Source organism: Pseudorasbora parva, chromosome 4 (genome assembly GCF_024679245.1).
Source record: "Pseudorasbora parva isolate DD20220531a chromosome 4, ASM2467924v1, whole genome shotgun sequence".
NCBI classification, from domain to species: Eukaryota; Metazoa; Chordata; class Actinopteri; order Cypriniformes; family Gobionidae; genus Pseudorasbora; species Pseudorasbora parva.
In genome coordinates this window covers 15678863-15702490 of record NC_090175.1, presented here as the reverse complement: position 1 = coordinate 15702490, position 23628 = coordinate 15678863, and the positions used below count along the sequence as shown (strand labels likewise).

The 23628-nt window shown below is 38.9% G+C and overlaps 2 protein-coding genes across 3 annotated transcripts in view; both read right to left on the bottom strand.

The window, feature by feature from the left end:
* agpat3 (1-acylglycerol-3-phosphate O-acyltransferase 3) overlaps positions 1–12890 on the bottom strand; it is a 31613-nt gene extending 18723 nt beyond the window's left edge. The window contains exon 1 of one of the 2 annotated variants that reach the window (XM_067441044.1): positions 12645–12890. The gene's annotated coding sequence lies outside the window, so the exon portion shown is untranslated. The remainder of the gene's footprint in view (positions 1–12644) is intronic. The other variant, XM_067441040.1, reaches the window with a different exon arrangement.
* A 597-nt stretch (positions 12891–13487) lies between these two features.
* Positions 13488–23628, bottom strand: part of pdxkb (pyridoxal (pyridoxine, vitamin B6) kinase b) — a 26953-nt gene continuing 16812 nt past the window's right edge. Inside the window, exons 4-11 of the mRNA XM_067441046.1 lie at positions 21710–21793; positions 20889–20923; positions 20689–20774; positions 20424–20469; positions 19478–19589; positions 19116–19252; positions 18948–19014; positions 13488–18732 (exon numbers count right to left, since the gene is read on the bottom strand). Coding sequence (XP_067297147.1) covers positions 18620–18732; positions 18948–19014; positions 19116–19252; positions 19478–19589; positions 20424–20469; positions 20689–20774; positions 20889–20923; positions 21710–21793 — 680 coding nt within the window. The 3' untranslated portion in view covers positions 13488–18619. The remainder of the gene's footprint in view (positions 18733–18947; positions 19015–19115; positions 19253–19477; positions 19590–20423; positions 20470–20688; positions 20775–20888; positions 20924–21709; positions 21794–23628) is intronic.

Genomic DNA, 23628 nt, shown 5'->3' with positions numbered 1-23628 from the left:
ACTGCCATGACCACTAACGCCCCACAGACCCCTGTGAATATCATCACAGCGCCCTGGTTAAGCATCTCCACTTCTGGTGATGGGACTTCAAAGCAGAACAATTATGAAATGATCTCCTCTGGTTTTGTTCAAAGGCGAACAGGCAGTTGTGTTTTCAACACGCTTGGAGACAGATCAATGAAACTGCAGAAAGTGCTCCAGAAAATATTTGGTCCAGAAATTCAAAAAGTTGAACAAGGCGCCAGAATCGGTTTCGCTCTGACTACAGCCACATGCTAATGCTAATCCCACAGAAGGACAGCACTTTTATGATGACGCAAGCAGGAACAAGACTAGATCCCATAAACAAGGCGGTGCCACTCAAAAACACACTACCAGCGCACAAAAAAAAGTGACAAAGTCTTCCGTTCCAATGCTAAACTCCAGCTGGCTGTTTTTAACAACTGCAATCCCAAATTCCAAACACGAATCCTTAGCGAATCCTTAACAAGACGTGACAACCTTCAGCATAACATGGACATAGTGGCCGTCTTCTGTTAAGCCAGAGAGAGCCGTTCTCAGCATCCTGTGTTCCCTCCTCTTATCTAATCTCCTCTGGATTAGATTACCAATGATTAGCCCTCTGGACCAGCACCCTGGATATGTCACATCGCATTTACATCAACCTCAAAGCGAGGCTGGGATGGACAGGATTGAGCTAAGTGGGATCGGAGAGTGGTGACTTCCTTCAGCCACCAGGAGGAGCCTTTAGGGATAAACCCACTCTTTGGCTTGTACAAGGAGGCATGAAATATTTTTGGTAGTGATTCGGGTGTCTTGTGGGTGTTGCATCCTGGTGGGTAAGCTTCTACTTGGCCTAACGAAACATCTGTGAACATGCTCTTGGTATCCAAGGTTGACCAGACCCCGAGTCCAATTTAGATGAGATGGTGACAAAGATGATCAGGCAGTTTGTGGCCTAAAGACACGACTGCATAACTGCATTACTGGCAGAAACGGACAACACGATGTGCCACAGGCCTTCACGTCACACAACAGAGCCCTTGGTTCTTCCTTTTTTATACGTTTTGCTTCTCCGGCTTGCTTATCTCATTATTTCCTCTGTCTGCTTTCATCTCTGTGTCCGTCTATACCTGCATTAAACTCAAATTCATCGATTCTTCCAATTCCAGAAAGGTCACCATAATTGCATCCAAGAATTTGTGGAGGACCCTGGCTTTGGTCTCGGTTAAGTACCTCCTCCACATCCATAAACAGGGAAAAAGAGAACAAAGAATAATTTCCTTTCTGACGTGACGACCACCTGGAACATATGAGGAAATAAAGGAGAAAAAGAGCCGTACTAACTAACGAAAGCAAGAAAGATAAATAAAAAGCCTTGGCATTTTGGTAAGCAATACGTTTGTGTGCTGTGAGTTGGTCTTTAATTGTTGTATTGTAATCAATGAGAAAACCCCGGCAGAGAGTCCACGCATGCTTGAATGTGCACAGCCAGTGCTAAAGTGCCTTCTTGGACATCTTTGACAGACTTTGGCTGATAAGGTGTGTAGCATAAAACCTATACATTATGAGCCATACTGAACCAAAGCAGCTTACTGGAGTTGAACTGAGGTCAAGATGTCTAAATCTATAATCTTATCTATCTTACACATGCAAACAAACAAACGCTAATAATTATTTAAACAACTAGTGTAATAGTGAGCAGGGTAAGCTGAGACACTTTTTTACTTAAAGGTATAGTTGACCCAAAAATGTCTCATTATTTACTCACCCTTATGTTGTTTCAAATCAGTTAGAATTTCTTTCTTCTGCAGAAAACAGACGATATTACGAAGATATTATGAACCCAACAACATAGTGCATTATTGAATTGTGTCCCTATCCCATTCTAGAGTATTTTATTCACATTATTCACATATTCTCAAAACATTTAAAAACGAGACAAAAAGTTATAGTGCCTGTCTGCGCCGCATAACTCAGGTGAACCGCTTAGTGCTACAGATATTAGTAAGTTATAAAAGTCTACTCCTGAATCCTGAAAATACAACCAACGTTTAGCTGATAACAATGACAGAAATCTCGTGTTGAGTCCAGTTTATGAAGAATTCTCGAGTGAAGTGCTTAGAACACAACCGCCACCTATCTGATATGCCTCCTTCCTCAAAATGAAAAAAAATCGAGCCATCGCGACCGCAACCAGGGATTTTTCGGTATTGGAAAAAGTGTTACGGGAGAGCCACAACCTAAAATGCACCTCCTCACCATGTCTGTTTATTAACTCGCGGGCAGCAGACTGTTGGTTAGATGGGCGTGTTTAATGATGGCATGTCGAAGCCCAAGCTGTCAAACAGGCGTCATCAAAAAAGGCCTACCAATGTAGGGGGGAGGAGCATTTTCAGATTTTGATTAAAGATTACGAAGCCTAATAATTTTTTGATGCGGATTGACTTGCACGGATGGATTGTTCACCACAAAACTAGCAATTTACGCTAGCAAAGTTAAAATGGTCAATTTTGATTTCATGAGGACTTTAAAGACTTGGATGTTGGACGTTTGATGGAGTATTTCTGTGTTAAAAATACTCAACAAACAAATTTTGTAGTTTTTTTCGAGTATGGCTCGGCTTGACGTGAACAGAGCGGAAGGTCCTTGTATGGGCCGGACGGGCTCTTCACCTGGTAGGGTGCGGGTGCGCGTGACTAGAGCGAGAGAGGAAAAGCACGCCCATAAACACTCTTTCAAGGTGCAGATCCAGTCATCCGTGAACACTTCTGACGCGCCCTATGATCGCGACGCGCTCCACTTTATTCCTATGGGTGACGTCGAGCGACTTCAACGCTTCAGCACAGCATTCCGGGAAGGCAGCGCTGCATTTGAACCGATTTGAACGCAGAAATGACGGGAAGCTTCACAACATCGCTGATATTTTAATCTGTGTGTTTTTTATGGTACTCATTCAACCCACACTGCTACATTTCATTTATGTTTAGCCATGTTTCCACCGAAGGAACTAGGGACTAGGGGTGGTACTCTGTGTGTTTCGACTCCAGGGACCCCGGGTGTAAATAAAGTTCCAGATAAAAAGTTCCCCCTCAGAATGTCCCTGTTAGTGAGGTAGTATTTTTTTCATAGTTCAGGAACTTTTGGGGGTGGGACTTGGGCGCTGAACATGCTGATTGGTTAAGTTAAAGCAATATTTTATTTTAAACACCAACTTTAAAAGTCTGTTGCGGTGCATGCAGTAAGAGTTGTTTGCTATTCAAATCAGCAAATGGAGTTTAAAAAATACGACAGATCGACTGACAACTATGTTCAGGCTATAAGCTTATATGAAGAGGACGAAATCCAGCGGGAATTGGAAAGTCGCTTTAGACCCTGATGGAAAAGCAGACAGCAACATGTCTGGGGGGGAAAAGGTCCTGAGGCAAATTGTTCCAGGGAATTTTTTGGCTTTTGTAATTATAAGAGTAGAATACTGATTTGGATGAAACTCTAGATCTTTGCAGTTGGGTTGCTGTGGATGGATATAGACTTTTGCAAAGAATCTTTCTAAACACTTAACTGAAGTAAAATTGGCATTTAACATTAACATTATGTTCACAACTGATCCACGTACAGTGTAGGATGACATCAACTGATACCGTTTCTTTCCTCTGCACTAAAATACTACATCCTTTGTATCTCAAAACTCCCAGACTTGAATAGCTCAAAAACAGATGGACCTCACAAAAAAAAAAAAAAAAAAAAAAACTCATGAGGCGGAAACAAACTAAATCAAAGCCATTATGGTAAATGTCACTCAAGCCCTTTTCACAAGCAATACGATAAATACGCTCTGTTTGCAGTCCAAAGGGAGCAGAGAGCTGTTAAGAGGATAACGTCGAGGCTTCACTGCTAAAAACCTCTGACCCACATTACAATCGAGATAAACGAAGTTTCCCAACAACAATGTAACTACATGCCCCCAATCAAGGTGGTGGATGAGGTTGCTGTTATCTAGCTACAGTGCAAAGTAATAGTGTTAGGTTTAATTAACAAGCAGCATCGGATTAGAACGGCTGCGTCTAACACAGCAACAGTGTCATGGATACACCTACTGAGACAACAATATATTATATATATATATATATATATATATATATATATATATATATATATATATATATATATATATACACACACACACACACACTATTGCAAGTTGTTCTGAATCAAACAAAATGTAGTTAAAACATTGTACCATTATATTATTGGAAACAACTTTTACATGTACTCTCTAAATGAACCCGGTCAAAATGAGCATCATGCATAATTGATTCAATTACTTTTCAGATTCTGAGCCAATTTATTACGGCTGCACAGCTTTGGAGTGATGATTACTGCCGCCAGATTTCAGGCAACAGCTATATTACAGACAAACCATCAGACTACATGAATGTAAATGGCAAACAATGCTGTGTTTACCCACTTTAACATGCTATGAAAGAAATGTCACAAGCTTGCTAAGGGATAGCAAAAAGTGCTGGCCACGTTGTAATAAAAGAGATTAGAATATATTGTGTATGTTTCATATGGCTGGCAAAGAACAACAGGTTTAGATTAGGACTTAATTGCACTTAGTATAAAATGGGGATTGGAAAAAAAATGTATTCAATAATTGGCCCTAACAATAATTTAAAGTTGAACTGTAAAATCACCGTCCCTTTCGAAGAAAATAGAGAAGCTATGGTGACCGACACAGGAGAAAGATGTCGTCTAAGACAGCAGAGAGTAGCAAGCGCTCTGTAGAGCAGTTTGTCCGTTTAGGGCTACTGTAAATGGCGGAACAGCAGCGCAAAATGGTGACTTCACTGTAAGGGGAACTGCGGTGTATGCAAATAGAAATGGCTCATTTTAAGGAAATAAAAACATAACGGTTCATTATATAAGGTCTTTTTACACCACTGAAAACATAGTTATGTATATTAAATTGAATTTCTGACAATATTTCCTCAGAAATACTAGAAACCATTTGTTCATTTCAAATTACACTAGTAATAGGCGATATGAACGATATTTACATTTACATTTACATTTATGCATTTGGCAGACGCTTTTATCCAAAGCGACTTACACTGCATTCAAGGTACACATTTTTACATTATTGTCAGTTCTTGATATATATATATATATATATATATATATATATATATATATATATATATATATATATATATATATATATATATATATATATATATATATATATATATATATATATATATATATATATATATATATATATAGATAGATATGCACTTATACATGATACAAAATTAGCCTACAAGATTTTAGGTCTAGATTTTTGGGGCAACTGGTGTGTGTGTGTGTAATCTGTGTATTATTGTAAATGCACATGAATGAACACCCTCACATTTTAAAACTTGAATGCAATGATCTTGTAATCCGAGTTCAGTGTTTTGACTGAATAATATTTCTTACTTGCAAAACCTTATAGTACACCTCCTGATGGCGCGTCTCCCTGTCATTGCTTGATACTTTTGTATCATTTTCGTAAAGTTTTAGCCTGGTCGCCATTCACTGCCATTATAGGAGGAATTGCGAGCAGGATGGGTTTTTTTTACTGCTTTTGAGGTCCGAAAAAGATAGAAGGGACATAGGGCACTGGCACTTTTTTTCATTTTAAGGAGACCTATCAGTTCAAGCTTTTTCTTTGTTAAAGACTCTGCAGCTAGTGTACTTGAAACGTATTTATGCAACATCCCTAAATTACATCCAAAAGAAAGCACATGTATGATTCAGCTCTGACTAGGGTTGTAACGATACACTCGTGTCCCAATTCGATATACATCGCGATAATGAACTCACAATACGATATGTATCCCAAAATTAAGCCAACATAAAAGTTTTTTTTAAAACTATTATTATTTGTTTATTTTTATTATTAGGACCCAAAAATACTCCATTGCTAGCCTAGAAATCTAGATGCACCCTAGCGGCAGCAAATCTAATTTGCCCGCGAGTGTCGTCTAGCAACTCTCAATACCCTTCTGAGCTGTATTCCCCTAACTCTTGCTGGGCCAATCACATCGTGTATAGAGTCGGTGGGCGGGGCCATAATGACGACGGCCGAGTTGCGCTTGCGTGCTTCTAGTAAACACAGAAACTGGCGAACAGCGGTCTTTCAAATCAGCTTTGACCGCGACTCTGAAAGACTTGGAGTTAAGCTTTTCTCTGAGAAAAGAACGGCACTGAAGTCATTCTTAAAAAGGGAAGATGTGTTCGGAGTTTTGCCGACCGGATACGGCGAATGTTTAATCTGTCAACAAGCTCTGTTTCACCTTCGTTGCTCTGGTTGGTGGTAGCGCTATCCTATTGCGTGCAGAGGGAGTTTGAAAGACAACCGTTTATCCCGCCCCTCGGATTGAGCCCTGTCTATGGTGAGTTCCCAGACCAAACATCTTGATGTGGGTCTGGCTTGTCAGGCCACTCCATTGCATCATTATACATTATATTCAACATTATATATACAGGTCCTTCTCAAAAAAATTAGCATATTGTGATAAAGTTCATTATTTTCCATAATGTAATTATAAAAATTCCCACAGATTCTCTATGGGGTTCAGGTCAGGAGAGCACAGTAATACCATGGTCAGTAAACCATTTACCAGTGGTTTTGGCACTGTGAGCAGGTGCCAGGTCGTGCTGAAAAACCAAATCTTCATCTCCATAAAACTTTTCAGCAGATGGAAGCATGAAGTGCTCCAAAATCTCCTCATAGCGAGCAGCATTGACCCTGCCCTTGATAAAACACAGTGGACCAACACCAGCAGCTGACATGGCACCCCAGACCATCACTGACTGTGGGTACTTGACACTGGACTTCAGGCATTTTGGCATTTCCTTCTCCCCGGTCTTCCTCCAGACTCTGGCACCTTAATTTCCGAATGACATGCAAAATTTGCTTTCATCCGAAAAAAGTACTCTGGACCACTGAGCAACAGTCCAGTGCTGCTTCTCTGTAGCCCAAAGTGTCTTGACCTGGGGAATGCGGCACCTGTAGCCCATTTCCTGCACACGCCTGTGCACGGTGGCTCTGGATGTTTCTACTCCAGACTCAGTCCACTGCTTCCGCAGGTCCCCCAATGTCTGGAATCGGTCCTTCTCCACAATCTTCCTCAGGGTCCGGTCACGTCTTCTCGTTGTGTGGCGTTTTTTGCCACACTTTTTCCTTCCCACAGACTTCCCACTGAGGTGCCTTGATATAGCACTCTGGGAACAGCCTGTTCGTTCAGAAATTTCTTTCTGTGTCTTACCCTCTCACTTGAGGGTGTCAATGATGGTCAGGGTCGGGTCGGCAGTCTTACCCATGATTGCGGTTTTGAGTAATGAACCAGGCTGGGAGTTTTTAAAAGCCTCAGGAATCTTTTGCAGGTGTTTAGAGTTAATTAGTTGATTCAGATGATTAGGTTAATAGCTCGTTTAGAGAACCTTTTCATGATATGCTAATTTTTTAAGAGTAATTTTGGGTTTTCATGAGCTGTATGCCAAAATCATCAGTATTAAAACAATAAAAGACCTGAAATATTTCAGTTGGTGTGCAATGAATCTAAAATATATGAAAGTTTAATTTTTATCATTACATTATGAAAAATTTCCCTCATGCATTACTCATGCTTCCAATACAGGCAGCATTCACTTCCGGTGCTCATATAGCGTCCTGCCTCTCCCGCTATTAATGCACTATACATATAAGAATAAACCATATTAAATGCTTTGAACAATCATACCACTAAAACTAAATGATTTAAATGATGATTGGACTTTCAATATAAGGAGTGCCGCTTTAAATGATGTTTGCGCTTTCACTTCGAAGAGTGCCATTCCGGCAGCACGTGTGCTTTAGATGATCAATGCAATCCGTCACAGTTCTAATTGCAAGAAAACCTTGGATTGCAAATTGAGCCTTAGATAAAACAACTCTATATTGCGCATCAATGATATATATTGTCACATTTTTAATATATTGTGATATATCGTTTAACAATATATCTTTAGACCCCCAGCTCTGAAACCACACCAGTTCATAATGCTTTCCACACAATGCATGAATTTAGCCCTGATTTTACACTTTCTGATCAGCCTGTCAAATGCCCGAATGTTTGAATTGTCAAAGAAACAATCTGGGAGAAGCGATGATGACACACCGATCTCGAAAGCAAAAATTTTTTTCGCTGAACACCAAGGTCCTGTGAAAATAGTAGTCCCGTGCGAATTGACATCTCTGTGATTTGGCCAGGATTAGGCGGACTGTATATTATTTTTGCAAGATTTTTTTTTCCTGACCGGAATTTCTATCTTTATCTTTCATGAAGAATGGAGGCTGCATTCATAATGCATTAATCCCCGCACGGATTATACTTTCACTTTAGAATTAGTTTGGGAGCAAATTGCTTGAACTGTGTGCTTAAAATTTTGAGTTCATTGAAATTTAAAGGTCCCGTTCTTCGCGATTCCACTTTCAAACTTTAGTTAGTGTGTATTGTTGCTGTTAGAGCATAAATAATACCTGTAAAATTATAAAGCTCAAAGTTCAATGCCAAGCGAGATATTTTATTTAACAGAAGTTCCCTTTCAAAGCCTACAGCGAACGGCCGGTTTGGACTCCAGCAGGAAGTGCAGGGATGTAATGACGTCACTAGAACCGTTTGTTGACTAACCCTCCGCCCACAAGAACACGCAAAATAGGGGGCGTGGTCTTGTTGCTCTCCCACGTGGAGAAGAGAGCGCATTCAGCGCTTGCATCCAAGGGGGTAATCTAGCGCTCGGAAAGCGTTCCACCCCTAGGGGCTGCCATTGCTAACCAAGCCATCACCTGCTGTTAGCATCCCATTGACTCCCATTCATTTTTGAGTCACTTTGACAGTGAATAACTTTACATCTGAGGCATTTAAAGACTCCATTTGTCCATTGTTTATTTCTAAAGAAACACGACAATGTATAAAAGGCTCCATTACCTTGTATCTTACACTATCGCCCCGCAGAAGCTGTTTTTGTAAAAATAGGCCAACGATTGCGTCATAACCAACGCGACCCTGTCGCACAGTTTAGAAATTACCGTATAGACCTGAGGAGACGCTCGCAGGCAATCTTTTACTGTCTATCAGACAGTCGGGGGGACGTGGAGACATAAAGTCTGATAAAGTCAAGGGAGAAGAATGAAGAGAAGCCCATAGTGAGCCAAAAGCAACGGGAGAAAATATTTAAACAACGCGATTCAGCTTTCACTTTCCACATCTACTAGAAGACTCACAGCTGTCAGACAGGAGGCTCACGTCACATCTACGTCCTCAAGCTCAGTCTGAGCCTGCGCAGTTCGCTCAGCCATCAGGAAGTGAGTGCCCCTAGGTTGACTTCATTCTTTCGCCGTAGACGTCAATGGGAACGCTCGGTCCATTTCTTTTACTGTCTATGCTTGCATCTCACCGTTATGGTAAGAGGAGGGACCTTTCCGGGCAAAGTGCGCTAAGCTGCCATCCAATCACAACACGGGAAGCGATGGCCCAATCAGAACTCGTTGCGTGTTTCTGAAGGACGGACTTCATGGAACAAGGAAATCATCAGGCTGCTTTTAGGACAGAGGAAACAGCGCTGTACAGATAAGTCAATTGTATGAAAAATACTGTGTTTTTTTACACGCGAAACATGAACTCATGTTATATTGCACACTGTAAACATAAGCAAAGCTTCGAAAACACACGAAGAATGGGACCTTTAAAATTTGAGTTAATACAGTAAACATTTTTTGACATTCGACAACCTTCATTAAAATATTATTAAAAGATTATGTAAGCATTTTGGGTAATTGTGTGTGTTTTATTTCTGATGATGCAGTGAAACATGCCAAATAGTGCTATTTTCATGATTTATCACATTTTTTATGTGGCTCAGATACAATAATATTTTGAGTTTCTATTTATATCAACTCAAATGTTTAATTTCAAAAACTAAAATTTAAGACAACCAGGTTACTTACTTTTTTAAGTTAAACCAACAATTTTTTTTACAGTGTATCAATACCAGGGGCGTAGCCAGCTATGATGACTAGGTTTATTACTCCTCAGTTTATTATAAAAAAATAATAATATTTGTTAAATAACAGTTGTTTAAATTATTTTAACATAATTCCAAAAAGATTATAACATCTAAAATGCTGAAATAAATAAAATGTGTTTTTTACAGTATGTTTGATCGACAGATGTGTTAGGCAATAGGCTGTCTCATGTGTGACGCAGCTTGCGCATAGACTGTAAAAACGGCTCGTGTGCGCGCATATGACTTTATGAAGTGTGTTTACCTATTTACTTAGCCTATGATTTTCAGTTGTGTGATAGAGAAACAGCAGCGACAGAAACAGCAACACAAGACAGTTTGCTGAGCCAGCTGTCTATAAAAGCTTTTCTTTGACTAACAAGGAAGTTTTCAGCTCTGAAACTTAGAGGATATTCTTATATTACCATGACCTTTTATATATCAAAAGCTCAAGGGAAAGTTAACAGAACAGAACAGAACAATGACAAGCTGGCTTAAATGGTTGCTTTTAAATTTAGCTTTGAAACAGAATCTGCCGTATATTGTCAGCTTCTCACTCGTGATAAATTAAATCTGACTCCTGCCGCTGGTCCGTGCTCAGTTCAGTTTTTCATTATAGTGTCTGTTCTCTAACTGAACAAAATTATTTTTATTACTATAAAACTATCAAAACAATGTGACTGTTTATGAATTCTATTTATGAAATATAAATCTCCTTTACTATCCATTTTTATCAATTTAACACATCCTTGCTGAATAAAATTATTGATTTATTTCAAAAAAAGAAAGAAAGAAACTGACCAGTAGTGTATATTGTTGTTACAAAAGATTTCTATTTTTAAAACATTTGCTTCCTTTTTTTTTTTTTTTTTTTTTTTTTTTACTTTTTATTCATAAAGTAATATAAAAAAGTATCAGAAAAAAATATATTAAGCAGCATAAATGTTTCCAACATTGAAAATGAATCATCATATTTCAATGAATTCTGAAGGATCATGTGACACTGAAGACTGGAGGAACGATCCTGAAAATTCAGCTTTGCATCACAGAAATAAATGATCATTTAAAGTATAATAAATTGCAAACCAAATATTTTAAATTGTAATAATATACCACAATATAAGCAAAATTTCTGTATTTTTGTAGCCTGATGTGGTCATACTCAATTCTAGTCCGAATATGAATCTGATCTGCTCCATTGAGCTGGGATTATGGGGCGTGTTTCAACCGAACCAGGAAAGACATCAATTGGATAGACCTACAACCAATCAGAGCAACGAGGCAGCATTACGTTAGTTGTCAAATGTCAACGGAGCTCAACTGATCTGTGTTGCCAAGTCCGTGTTTTTTTCCGCGGGTTGTTTTCTATGTCTGCGGGTTGAAGCGACTATTATGTGATATATAGACCCATGAGTGCGAATTTCAGCAGGCAACCTTGCCAAAATAACACACATTTTACCCCCCAAACGCCATTTTTTCCCGGAGATCTAATCCTAATCCCGTGCGAATAGGGTTTATTAGACACTTGACAACCTTTGATCTATGTTGGCGCTATCAGGCTAGGCAACTTCACAAATAGTCTTTTCAAGTCATCTGCTATTTCTGTTACAAATATTCAAAAGATCACCGAAGAACTAGGATAAAAGTTTGTAGTTCCGATATAAACACGTCTATGGCAGATATCAAAATAGAGCAAATCACTTTTTGAAAGTAACTTGACGTTTCTAGTAAACCTTGCATAATTACACCGTTACACCAGGTGGATAATTTTTTGTTAACAAATCATTCAATTTTATTTAAAAAGCTGATTCATCCAGCAATGAAAGTATTTCAGCGAGTCACCGAAACCGTTTTTTTTTTTTTTTTTTTTATTAAAGCGGGTTCTAATTTTAATTAATTGTTTTTTTTTATTTAGATCCTAGTATACAATATTAACAACTACCAATAATAAACTACGACATATTAAAAAACAAAATGCAGCTACACATGCGTCGGAGACGGAGTTATATAAAAACGTGACCAATGTTAATTACTGTGCACGAGTAAAACCCACTAGGCAACTAAACTGAAGGCAAAAGCCCAGCAGCACCGCATCTGAACTCTAGTAACCCCGATAATCGCACGACAATGACGTGCAAGCAGGTCGAGAATGACACACGGCAATCGAGTCATAAACACCACTTATCATCACCGCATCTATAGTCATTCAAAAGCAAATAATTGCTGAATGAACATGATAGATATCATCTAATGCAAATGGAGAAAGATGCCTATCATAAACGGGTGTTCCCTGCGCTGTCAAACTGCCTTGCATTGGTTACTAAGCAGTGAGTAAACACGCTGTTCCTATAAACTGGCCACTGCAGCACAGGGAGCACCTCGAGCGCGAGTCCGTGCTGCAAACCTAATATCAAAATGCATTACAACACAAATAGAAAACACAGGGATATGCAATGGACGCATGCATCCGCCTGTCAACAAATAACAGCGGTGTCAGGATGGTTATTAATCGGTTTTAGAGAACAGTCATCATCATCATGCGCGTGCATTACCTGCTTAAATGTCGTCAGTGGATCTGCGTGGAGGATTCGTGCTCGTCCGCGTAATGCGATGCAATGTGATAGTGCTGTCAGAAACTGGTGTCTAAGCTTCTGGGGGGCTGCTCAGATGATCGCTACTCTTTGTGTCCGTATGTCGTTATCCATCCACGCACAACACACACATTGCATCTAGCCATGGGACTTCCTGTCCGATTACTCTGCTCTTCGACTGGAAACAATGGCGCTTTGTAGTTCCACCACTCCTCTCTCATCCTCCGCAGGCTGCTGTAAGACGCTGACCTTATCAATAAACTCAATCTGGAGAATTACATACATTTGTAAGTGTTTTAGACGTTCAATTAATCTTCTTTAAAATTAACGTTACACTGCAAAGGCGGCACAGAAGTTGAATACGTTTCCTACCATGGACAAAAGGTGCATTTACTGCACAGAGGATGCATAAGCATTTACGCAGGTCGCAATTGCAGAAATTATACTATGAAAATTAATTATATACTGCTGTAAAAATATGAATATGTTGTATACATGCCCGTGAAAATAACAACAAAGTTTAAAGGCTGCACTGATGCTGCATTCGTTTAGACAGAACCAAAGCACCATCAAATTATAAAAACGATTCATTTAATCATGAAAATTAAATATATTTATGACGACAACATAATGTGAGGCTGCACTGATGCTGCATTTCATTTAGGCAGAACCAAAGCAGAGCTGGAATATTTTAGTATGGCTTTTATGATGCATTGTGTTTTTCCACAGAATCTCACAGCCTTCGGCCTTAACTTCTGCTATTCTTTACACCCTCTCCCCACCTAAACACAGACATAACCAGCATTTAATATAATACTTTGTTTTTATTTATTGCATTATAACATACATACATTATAAATGTGGATTTGTACACTACAATCTTTATTGTTACATATTATAAAATATTCAGAATTTGAAAACAAAGCACTAAAAACTTTACCAAACATTTATTTGTATTGTCTTTTCTGACCCCATTTAGAACGGAAAACCAAAAATAAATAAATTCTACCAACCATGTCAACAGAGAGGGAATCGAAATGAATCGTGAAGCACTGACATGTCACTATTAGAACTGTTAAGAGACAGACATATTTACAGAGAAGTAGACTGGTGCCTCCAATTGTTGCCCTGGCAACATGTCATACTGCCCATTATGATGTCACTGTAATTCATATTTGGCGTTCTGTGAGAAGGACACATTTTCAAGTGTATTCTCTTGCTGTAGCATCTTCTATCAAACAGAGTTGAGGAGGACAAGAGTACATTACAGCAAGCACAGTGGTTTTAAACACTCAGTTTACAGATGAAATAATGATTCCTATGACAAAATGAATAATTTCTGTTGAATTCCACTGTTTTCATTGCAAACAGCTTAGGAAAATATCCTGTCTCGCACCTCAGTCATGTGTAGAAGTGAAATTCAACGAAAATGACATTACAAAACCTATAAATATAAATCCTACACTCACTTCAAGAGTCAGAGCTATGGAAGCCGCGACTAACATGAAGAACCGATGGATTTTTTTTTTAGCACTAGTAGGCCTGAAATGCTTTTGTACATGTAAGGCATTCAGTGCCTTGTGATGGAAGGCAGCTAATAATACAAAACTCAGTGCAACAGCAAATGACATATACATGATGAGGTATAGGTCCAAGCGATCTATAACCGTATCATATGGAGTCAGGACATTGTTTACACTCATCAGATTAAAAAAGAACGGCAATAAGGGACCTATATACTAAAGATCATTTTGTTCATAGCCTAAATAATGGTAGTGGAATTGTTTTTCCCAGACGGTATGAGCTCCGTCCACTAGAAGGAGCTCAGCGTCATTTGGTCATCTTTGATCCACAGTCTTACAATAGACAACACGTAATTTCCACAGACCCATATACAATTTACAAACATTACAGAACAAACAAAAATGTAGTTCGTCTCAAAAGTTCTTCACCACAGTTCCCTCAGGGAATGTACTAGACATCACTGCGATAACAGTCTAAATATTTGGCTGCCCACTTTTTTCTTTTTTTAGTCTTTATGAGGTTCTGACAGGTTTTCATATATAGGGACACACTCGTCGTTCCATTAACAGTAAACACAAGCGTGCTCTCATTGTAAGCATGTCGTTGACATCTTTAAATATAGTTAACATGCATGTTTTTCTGCAGAAGATAAGGTCGACTGTTCACCAAGGCACCTTAACTAAACCTGTTTAGTAGCACTTGGGCAAGTGCAAATGTAACCAGTCCTACTCTACCTGCTCTGAGCAGGATTCGAAACTAAGAGGTGGACACACTAACAAGGCCGCTAAAGACCAGTCTCTAGCATTAGTTGCTAATGCACCTCTTGAGATCAGGGGAGTGAGGTTTACTCACACAGCTTTTCCTAGCTGGCCTCCAATACAGTCACCCCCCAAAATCACACTTCCACACGGGTTACGGCACCAAATGTAACCCCTCCCGTTCAACTCGCCCTGCTCCAAGCAGGATTCAAGCCAGTGTCTCCGGCATTAGAGGTGGGCACGATAACAAGGATGTTAAAGACTTCAGTCTCTAACGTCAGTTGCTAGTGCGCCTCTTGAGGCCAGGGTAGTGAGGTTTACTCGCGCACCCTTTACGAGCTGGCCAGCGTTACACTCACTCAACTAAACCTCACTCACATCCGGGTCATGGCACCAAAGTAACACCTTCGGTTCTACTCGCTCCACTCTGAGCGCAATTTGAACTGGTATCTCTGCCATAAGCAAGCAAGCACACTTACACAGCCTCTAGCGTCAGTCTCTAGTGCGCTTCTTGAGGCCAGGGGAGTGAGGTTTGCTCACACAGCTCTTAGTAGCTAGACTCCAGTATACTGGGGAGTGAGTGTAACGGAGGCCAGTTAGAAAGAGATGTGCAGATAAACCTCACTCCCATCCGGGTCATGGCAACAAATGTAACCCCTCCGGTTCTACTCGCCCACTCCCATCCGGATGGGTTGCCAGGGCTATTCAAATTTTGCCCTGGAGGGCCAATGCGCTGCAGAGTTTAGCTCTAACCCTAATCAAACACACCTGGTTATGCTAATTAATGTCTTCAGGATCATTAGAATATCACAGGTGGGTGTGTTTGATCAGGGTTGGAGTTAAACTCTGCAGTGCATTGACCTTCCAGGGCAAGATTTAAATAGCCCCGATCTAGGGCATGGGAGACGGGCATGCTAACAAGGATGCTAAAGTCTCTAGCGACGCTAGTGCGCCTCTTGAGGCTTGGTAGTGTGTTTTACTCACACAACTCTTACTAGCTGGCATCCATTACACTCACCTCGCCCCAAACCTCCCAATCGGGTCATGGCATAAAATGTACCAAATAGCTGACTAAGCGCTAATGGTAGCATTTCAATTGAAGACAGTGATGATATCATGATCATCTAAATACCACCTCACCATCAGTATTCACAAAGACTAACCTTGGCTCTTCTTATTTATTTGCATCCCCTCCCCCCTAGTTTAACCCTTCACACCCTCATTTTCCTTCAGAGAACACAAACATTTGCACGCTTACAGTAGAACCATCCTTTTGTCATTCACACATACACATACACAATGTACAAGTACACATAAGAAGTTAGATAACAGCTCAGGAACTCATGAAAAGCTGAAGCACATGCCCCTCAGAGCAATGTTGACCCCTGATTAGTCCTGCACATGGCCAACTTTTTTTCTTTTTTGCTATAGAAATTAAGAAAGTGGTTAAAGTGGATGAAAAACTGTGAATCTCACGAAACCTCTCAAGAACAAGGAAGGGTCATATTTCACTCCAAAATCAAAAGAAACTCATTTCAAGAGTCAGAGCTATGAATGTTGTAACTATTGTGAAGAACACCTGGATTTGTTTGAGCACTAGAAGGCCTGTAATACTACATTTAGACAATTTTTTGGTCTTACATAAAATTAAAATAAATAAATAAAAAAGGTAATTATGGTAATGCAAATAATATATTTAAATTGGTATTAATGATTTTGATGATCACATTTATGCTGTTTATACATCTTTTTTTTTGTTCTACAGTTTTGTTCCACCAATTAAACAACAAAGTGAAGAAAGGTCCTAAAGTAGGGTTTGTTTCTTTTTCTTTTGTTCCATCTTTTGAGTTTGGGGTTAAATGTGACATGGTTTTCATGTTTTCGTGAGATTCACTCAGAAGGAATTTTTAGTGGTTAGAAGACAAATGCAACTCACAAATGATCAAAGAATGAACTGATGGATTAAAGAAATGCCACTCATTTTGAAAGAGTATTAGGTGTAAAACAGAAGTCAAAACCAAGCAAAAATAATCCTTGAGAAATAAAAATATAAACAGACATATGGCAGAAAAGATGTCGCCTGAATCAATCTCCTTATGAACTGAACAAAGGAGAGCAAGTCTGATTAAATGTAGAACTCATCTGCCTTTTATTATCTTTCACAGCATTGTAACCGAGACGCCATGTTCTCTCAGTCATACAGAACTACTTTTAAATCAAGGCATTTTAAGACGTTTCCCCAGTAAAGTCTTTTCCTTTTAAGATATGAAAATACTATCAAATAAAAAGATAAAACTACTTTTAAAGTCTCTTCTGCTTGTACAAACAAGTAGATTATCAATGCAAATACAATCAGTTCAAAGCAAATGAGATGATAATGTTTAGTTACATTGACAAACAAAAACATGACGTGAAATTCTAGAGGTGCCGCATTTATAAATGCTCAATGCAAAATTAAATCAATGGAAAGAACTAAATCATACACATGAGCAAGGCCAAAAAATGATTACAGTACATCTCACCAAAAACATCAACAAGTCACAAAATACAGCAGCGCATCTCTTCAGTAAAATCTCCAAAAGTCACAAGAGACTGAATACACAATAAAACACACAAGTTGGAAAAAATGAGTACTTTGGGTCTGTTATACATATTTAACAACTTGCAAAAGACCAAGATTTCTGTCGAATTCTCAAAACGACAAAAATACAGAATTCAATTTTAAATTAAGAAACTCTATTTTTAGGACCAACATTGTTTGTATTGTGACAAATAATCACATTTTATCCCTAAAAAAAAGAAAAAAGTAATACAGTCACTAAATTCATCCCATCCAGCCACACTATTTATAAAACACAACTTATAAAATAATAACAAATAGAAAAGAATAATATAATAAAAAATGAGAATGATATTTTTTATAGTAAGCTACTGAGAACTGGGGAGAAAAATACACTCACCTAAATAATATAATAAAAATATTATAATATAAAAATAATATAATTCATTATCATCTTAACTGACAAAAAACCTATAGCATAATGCACAAAAATATAATGGTCCTAATAATAGCCTTCTTTTTCCTTTGTGCAATAAAAATCATATTACTTTTGAGCATAAATATGACCCAGGCATTCCTTGAGAGGTTTTGTGAGACTCAACCATCTTGGTTTTGTTTTCTATGCTTCAGTGTAGACACAAAATCATAAGAGCGTAGAAAGCATTACATCGATATTAACATCATTTTAATATTGGTCCTCTCTAGATCAATGGCAGTTTAGGTACATGACTGACCTGGACTTGAAATATCAGAGACCTGGCTTTATGTGCAGGACGAACCGGAGTTCTTGAGGAGCTTTGAGAGAAAGAGAGAGACAAACAGAGATGGTGAAGATGGCAAGAGTGTGAATGAGAGGGCGATCATCTCTCCCATTCTCTTCCTTTCTTCTCTTTTCTCTGCGGAGCAAGCGATCGCTCTCCCCCTCTCGCCCGTTTGGCTGTACCCTGCTGAATCTCTTGAAGAATGGAACTGTTGTGCTCTGGCTGAGATTCTAAGGCAATGTCACATTACATATCAAAATGTACAACATCTATACATTGTGCAGTTGTGAGCGGAGGGTGAGCTGTGTGGATGAGATGTGGCGCGTGGCGGCTCTATAGAACGGTGGCCTCCATGACTATGGCTGGATCCTCTATATCCGCTTTACTCTGGACCATCCGTAACTCCAGCTGAGCCGGGCTGGGTCTTCTGCCAGGACCTGCCATTTCTGAACATACAAGAGAAAGAGAGGGAAACAGTTCAATGGAACAAGCTTATTGGGAGTTCGTAAGCCTTGAAAAATATAAAACAATGTTTACTTCAAGTAAAAGAACTTTGCGCCACTATTTTCATTTGTAATGTTAATATTGATAATTGACTGTAGCATTGGAACAACTCTACACCATGCAGATACATAAAACAGACAAGGTTTGGCTGTGTTACCATGGGCATAAGATATAGTCCTCTGAATGACATGGTGCATGACGGAGAAAGTCTTCTCACATGCCGTCTGAGAAAGAGAACAAAACAGTAACACTTGATCAGCATTTTCTTCGTGCGCTGCATGATCACTGTTATGCTTTTCTGACATGATGATTTAATAGGCTGTACCTTCAGGTCCGTTGGGTAATGGTGAGTCCAGGCCAACAGCATAGCAGCAAACAGATCACCGGTCCCCACAAACACCGCATCCACTTTCGGCACCTCTATTCGAATCCGCTGGGTTTTCCTCGTACCGTCTGGCATCACTGCAGAAACATGGGTACTTTATTCAGGTCTGCATTCTTCGCAAGTTTTGACCATGCATGAACCGGTCATGATGGCTCAAGGTGGTTCAAAGCAATGGATATGTAATATATGAATAATTATAGAAATATTTGACTTCACATGCATTCCAGAAAGCTCTTATGATTGCAAATTTTGTCATCCGTCAAATCCACAAACAGCGACAGCACATGTGGACACACACTCACAAATGCGCTGACTGCCAAGAGACACCAGGAATCTGTCTCCGAGACGAGGGGGCAGATCCGAGCTGGTGATGACCACAGTGTCTGGACCCATCTTATGCAGCAGGTCCATCACCTGAACACACAAACACATTTCGAGTCCTTTACTGGACCTCCATTAACATATCAACAGCATCATATGACTCAGTACGCTTCTTGTTGATGGTGGAATTCAATCGTCTCAATTTTCAAAAGGTTTTAAAAATACAGACAGCTGTACCTAAAGGGTTCAAAAATGTTCTTAAAAATAGTAATAATAAATATTATTTCTATTATAATCTCAATAGTCATTGTATATTAATAATATATTACATAATTTTAAGAAAATAATATTTACTATAGATTAATAATATAGCTTTAGATAATAATTTGAGTCTAATAATCTTAATACTACTAATAATTATTAGTCATTGTATTGAGATAATATAGAAATCATTTAAAAACATTATTATTTGTATTATTATTAATAATAATAACAAAAACAACATTTAAAGTATTACAATATTCAGTAATTATGTTGATAAAATTATTAGATAATATTAAGGAAATAATAAATAATATTGTAATATAAACAATAACTTAAAAAGAGAATTAATATTGATTACATAGTATATTATTATTATTAGTAGTAGTAATAGTATTATTACTACCTTAATATTATCATCCATTGTAACAAAACATTTATCATTTTAAGATCATAACAGCAATTATTTTAAAACATAATTATTTGTGTTATTGATGATGATATAATATTTTGATTAATGAATAATAATATAACACAACCGCATTTGTAAAATTAAGTGGTTTGTGTATTATTTGCAGCTATATTCATACACTGCTTTCTCTGCTACCATACTTTTTTAATAAGGCTACTGTTAGGTCCATTTCTCAGGTGTGTATTTAAACTCACCTCGACAGCATCTTTCTCTGTGCTGATATTCTTCCCTGTCAATAACCTGGAATGAAGAGCACAGAGTTAGAAGAGCGCCACATGAGTGGGACTGAAGATTTGAGTGTAAAGCCCCGACTGGCCACCAGAGGGCACTACAATATCACTCTCGTCAGCAATCTTACTAAAGACTGGCGAGGGGCTGGAGGTTTGACATTTGCAGCAGAGAAACATCCAATCACAAGATAACACACAAATCTGTTGACTGGACAAGTATTTTACTCACTCTGCCTCAAACTGGTTGGGTGTGATGATATCGGCCACAGGTACCACTTTATTCTTGTACACAGGATGGAGATTCTGAGGAACGTACTGCAAACAACAAAGAGTACCGTGACGAAATAAATGTCAGCTTCTATTTACTGTATAATGAACATAATGGGTCAGAAGAAAGGAAGAGAGGATCTAGAACACAAACAAGCTTACCATTGAACCATGGTCACCTAAGACAGGGTCACAAACTGACAGAAAAACAGAGTTAAACAAGTTATTCTTTAATGTGCAAGGTTCATGTAGACTACCGTTCACAAGTCTGAGGTTGTTACGATCTTTAAATGTTTTTGAAGGAAGTCTCTTATGCTCATTTAATTGCATTTTACAAAAATACAGTCATATATTGTGAAATATTACAATGTAAAATAATTTTCAACATTATTCCTCTAGTCTTCAGTGTGTTTGATTAATAATAGAAAGGTCAAAAGAATAGCAATTATTTTAAATAGAAATCTTTGTCATTTCTGATCAATTTAAAGCATCCTTTCTTCAAACGTTTCTTTCAAAATCAACAATCACACCTAGCCTGGATGCCAGCCGAACTTAGCCCCGCCCACAAAATGTTCAGTCTGGCCTCGATCCATAGAGGGTTCTCCGGAAAAATAATGGTGTTTTGGGGGTAAAATGTGTGTTATTTCGGCAAAGTTGCCTGCTAAAATTCGCACTCATGGATCTATATATCACATAATAGTCGCTTCAACATGGAAAACACGGAAAAAAAACACGGCCCTGGCAACACAGTGCAGTTGAGCTCTGTTGACATTTGACAATGCGTCCCTTCGTTGCTCTGATTGGTTGTAGGTCTATCCAATTGAGGTCTTTCCTGGTTCGGTTGAAACACGCCCCATAATTACAGCCCAATGGAGCAGATCAGACTCATATTCTGACTAGAATTGAGTATGACCACGTCAGGCTACATTATACCCCAAACGCTTGAAGAATAGATGCCTGTCTAGAGACTGAAAAACACTCACCATATACAAGGTTAGGATTGGCCCTCTTCAGCTCTTGTACAATATCAACCACCATCTCCAGAAATGAGGTATCTCTAGTGTAACCTGCGGTAATGGGGAAAAGAAAAGAGCTTTTATCAACAAATTTGTTTTCCTAGCAACAACTTCCTCTTGAGACTCCATTTGTTCCAGATCAAAAGTCTGCCTGAAGTACTAAAACTGGGCACTCTGTACAAGATCGTTCTCATTCTTTTTACCTGACCATTTCAAAACAGGTGAAAACAATAGTTTAAGATACAAGTTTATGATACAATACACTCAATTTGTGGGTGAAATAGAATTGGACATAAACATTTGGCAAGTTATTTTATTGCACCGGTCAGAAATTAATCAGAAGAACACAAAATACACCTTGTAATGTGTGTATTAAAGAGGCCTTTTACAAAGTCTTGAGAAGAGGTTTTCATGCTTGAATGTTTAAAACAACACTTTTTTCACATATTTAATATTTTCGCAGCATCTCTCTTCCCAGCCTCTATGAAGCCCTTCCTTTCGAAAAGCGCAAAGTGCTCTGATTGGTCGGCTGGACCAGTGAGTTGTGATTGGTCAATCACTTCAAGTGTGTTTTGGAAATGTCACACCTCTTACATATCCGTTAGTTTCAACAACCAGGCCTCGCCACCTTTCTTTGCGTATGCCTTGGGCGGAAATTATTTAAATGAGTGACGTGTTCGTTCCTAGAAGAAAACTCAAAGCTACAATAGAGCCGCTTTGTGGAGTTCAGAAACGATGCGCACTGATGTGGAGAATAACTCCCTTTGGAGCTGTCATGCTCAAACCGTCAGCAACATTACACACTAAAGAAAGTTGACAATGGGTCTTAGTTAAATTGATAGGCTTGGAACTCAATAAACACACCAAGCGTGCATGTTTCAGAGAAAGTGACAATAAATATAAACATTTATTTGAAGTGGGACAGCCTTGAAACTCCCAGGGCCACACTCCAGCGATTGGTCAAGTGGTGGCTCGGTCTCTCTAGTCAGGTACATAAATCCTGTGTGTGATGCATCTGACCTTCACTGCTTTTCATGATGTCATAGTGTGTCACACAATAAATCGCACTGCGACAACACAAGACACTAGTAAGATAGTAGAAGACTTCAAAATAGCAGTTCAAAAATTCATATTTTGACATTAGGGCTGGGATTAGAAAAATAAGTAAAAGTGACATGTAGCCAAGTATGGTGTCCCATGCTCAGAATATGTGCTCTGCCTTTCACCCATCCAAGTGCACACACACAGCAGTGAGTATTGAACACACACGCATACATCCAGAGCGATTGAGGAGTGAATGAACAGCGCTCTCTTGTACTCTCATTGAGCACCTAAATTTCCTGCCTGTACTGAGACTCGAAGCAACAACCTTTAGGTTACAAGTCCATCTGTCTAACTATTAGGCTAAATATTACACTATAAACAGTGGTTACGGCATCCTCAATAAACCCATCTCCGGTGTGATGCCTCCAATCTAATATGACTTCTGACCTGTAAGGTTGCCAGAATAATAATCATACACTGTTTGCTAATAGGCCAGAGGAGAACTGGCACCACGACTGAGCAAGATTTATTTTTCTCCATCATGCCAGCTGATAAACTTTTGGTTCCTTGCCATTGTCGACTTTGGCTTAGCTTGCTCAGTTGTGGACACAAAAATTTCAACAAAATATTCAAATAAACGGAATTAAATCAAACTAAAAACTAAATTATATCAACTAAATTACTGATCTGCCCACTCGCCCGCTCACTTGCTCGCTCTCTCACACACACTCACACACTCTCACTCACACACTCTCACTCACACACTCTCACTCTCACACGCACTCTCACACGCACTCTCACACGCACTCTCACACGCGCACACACACGCGCTCGCTCACGCG